Here is a 1,777-nt window from a genome sequence, read left to right on the forward strand (position 1 = left end):
TGACAGGAAATCAGAGCAGGGGTACTTCCAAGGAGGTTGGTACATTATCAGAGACCTATTTGGAAGACCTGGGAGTCCTGCTCGGCTTTCCTCTCCTTGCAAGTGCCTAACCATTCAGTCACTCAATTTGGTGTGAGCATCTTCTCAATTAGACACTCTGCTCTGCTAAGGGAAGGAATGAGAGCTAAACATTTAGGCCAGGGTCCTGGTCTATGAGAGTAATTGCTATAAGATGAGGACAAGCAGTCCCTGCTAATGCTTTACTGAAGAGCTGAACTAACCTCTGGGCTGGGCCTGCCTTGTGGGTGCAGATGTGGTATCTGGGCCAAAGCCAGGCCTGCTGGGCCCGAGGCCAGAACTTGGAAATAATTCTCTTCTGAGGCCCAGGGTCCAAGCTTGGCCCCCAGCAAGCTACTCTGACAGCCTCTGCTGCTTTCCAAGCCCCTGCACCTTCCACCTCTCATCTGGATCGGCCCCTTCCTCTTCTCTTCCCCCCACCAGCTGTCCCTTTTCCCCTGAGCGGGAGACTGCTGCCATCGCTTACTTCCTTCCCCTTGCCTAGCGGGAAAGGTCAGCAGCATCCTGGAGCCCCCGTGTCACTCCCAGACAACCATGATCTGCAGTGAGAACCAGCGGCTGTGAACCCTCCTAAGCCGCATGCCGCTGAAACTGCATCACCGGGGCAACGCCAGTAGCCTGGGCGCTGGCCCGGGACACAACATGGGCTTGGGGGTCGTTCCTGACCCCTTTCTGGGGCGTGAGGTGACCAGCGCCAAGGGCGACCATGCCTGTCTTTACATTCTGCTCATCAAGATCTTCTACACCTGTCTGGCTGGAGGCCTCATCCTGGCCTATACCCACTCTCTCTCAGGCTCATTGAAGCCAAGGATGAGCCATCCCAACCCCACCCCGAACACCACGTCCTGGCCGCCGCAGCCCAACTGCTGGCTGAAGGCCGCTGCCCACCCTTGCCCAGAGCACCCAGGGGGTCTAGAACCACAGCAGCAGCTCGCTCATGCCTTCATCATCTCCCTTATCCTGGGTGCAGTCCTTGACTTTTCCTTTCCTCACCTTCCAGGGTTTGCCTCACCTGAGGCCCAGACAGTGATGAGAGACCAGGAGACCTTCTCTGGAAGGAGCACCACCCTACCCCTCCCGGCCAGTTTCTCCCTCTTCTCCCTCCTCTCCCCCATGCCTCCACCCAACCCCACACATCCAACTGCCATAAACTGCCTCTACTCTCTTGTGTTCAGAAAGCCCGTGCTCCAGCCCTCGGGGGACTGAATCCAACACGTCCAACACTTGGCATTGTCCTGCAGTAGTGAAATCTATCAGAACTCTGGGCCGTCTAACTGGCAGCTGCTCCAGGGGCACATTCTGCAGAGCCACTGGACTTGTCATCGCTGCCAGGATGGCTGCAGCAGCTCCAGCTTTCTGTTGCCTTGGGGACAGAGACAAAGAGAATGAAGGGATTGCAGACATCATTTCCCTCCCTCCCTCCCTCTTTCAGCAGAGAGCTAGCAGGCTATGGGAGCAGCCTATCGGACAGAATGGACACAATGGGGAATGAAGGGAGAGAAGGGCACAATGTGGAAGGGAAGACTTATTACCCAACTGTACAGTTTTCTTGCACCCAGTTGTCACCCCAAAGGTAATTTTCTTGATTTTTAGTAGCCTTGTCATCCATCCTCTGCCATGAGTACTCATTGCTGGGTGCATCACGCTAATATCTCTAAATGGTTCTCATCTATTGATTCAGTTGTTATGGCAGCTATCT

The 1,777-nt window shown here is 55.0% G+C and overlaps 1 protein-coding gene across 1 annotated transcript; it reads left to right on the forward strand.

The window, feature by feature from the left end:
- The first annotated feature begins 612 nt into the window (after nt 1-612).
- KCNE5 (potassium voltage-gated channel subfamily E regulatory subunit 5) lies at nt 613-1,055 on the forward strand. The gene is given in 2 exon segments (XM_054580398.1): nt 613-861; nt 864-1,055. Coding segments are annotated over 2 exon segments (441 nt in total).
- The last annotated feature ends 722 nt before the right edge of the window (nt 1,056-1,777 follow it).

Source organism: Pteronotus mesoamericanus, unplaced genomic scaffold, assembly GCF_021234165.1.
Source record: "Pteronotus mesoamericanus isolate MK-2021 breed Mesoamerican mustached bat unplaced genomic scaffold, CSHL_Meso_final contig_58, whole genome shotgun sequence".
NCBI classification, from domain to species: Eukaryota; Metazoa; Chordata; class Mammalia; order Chiroptera; family Mormoopidae; genus Pteronotus; species Pteronotus mesoamericanus.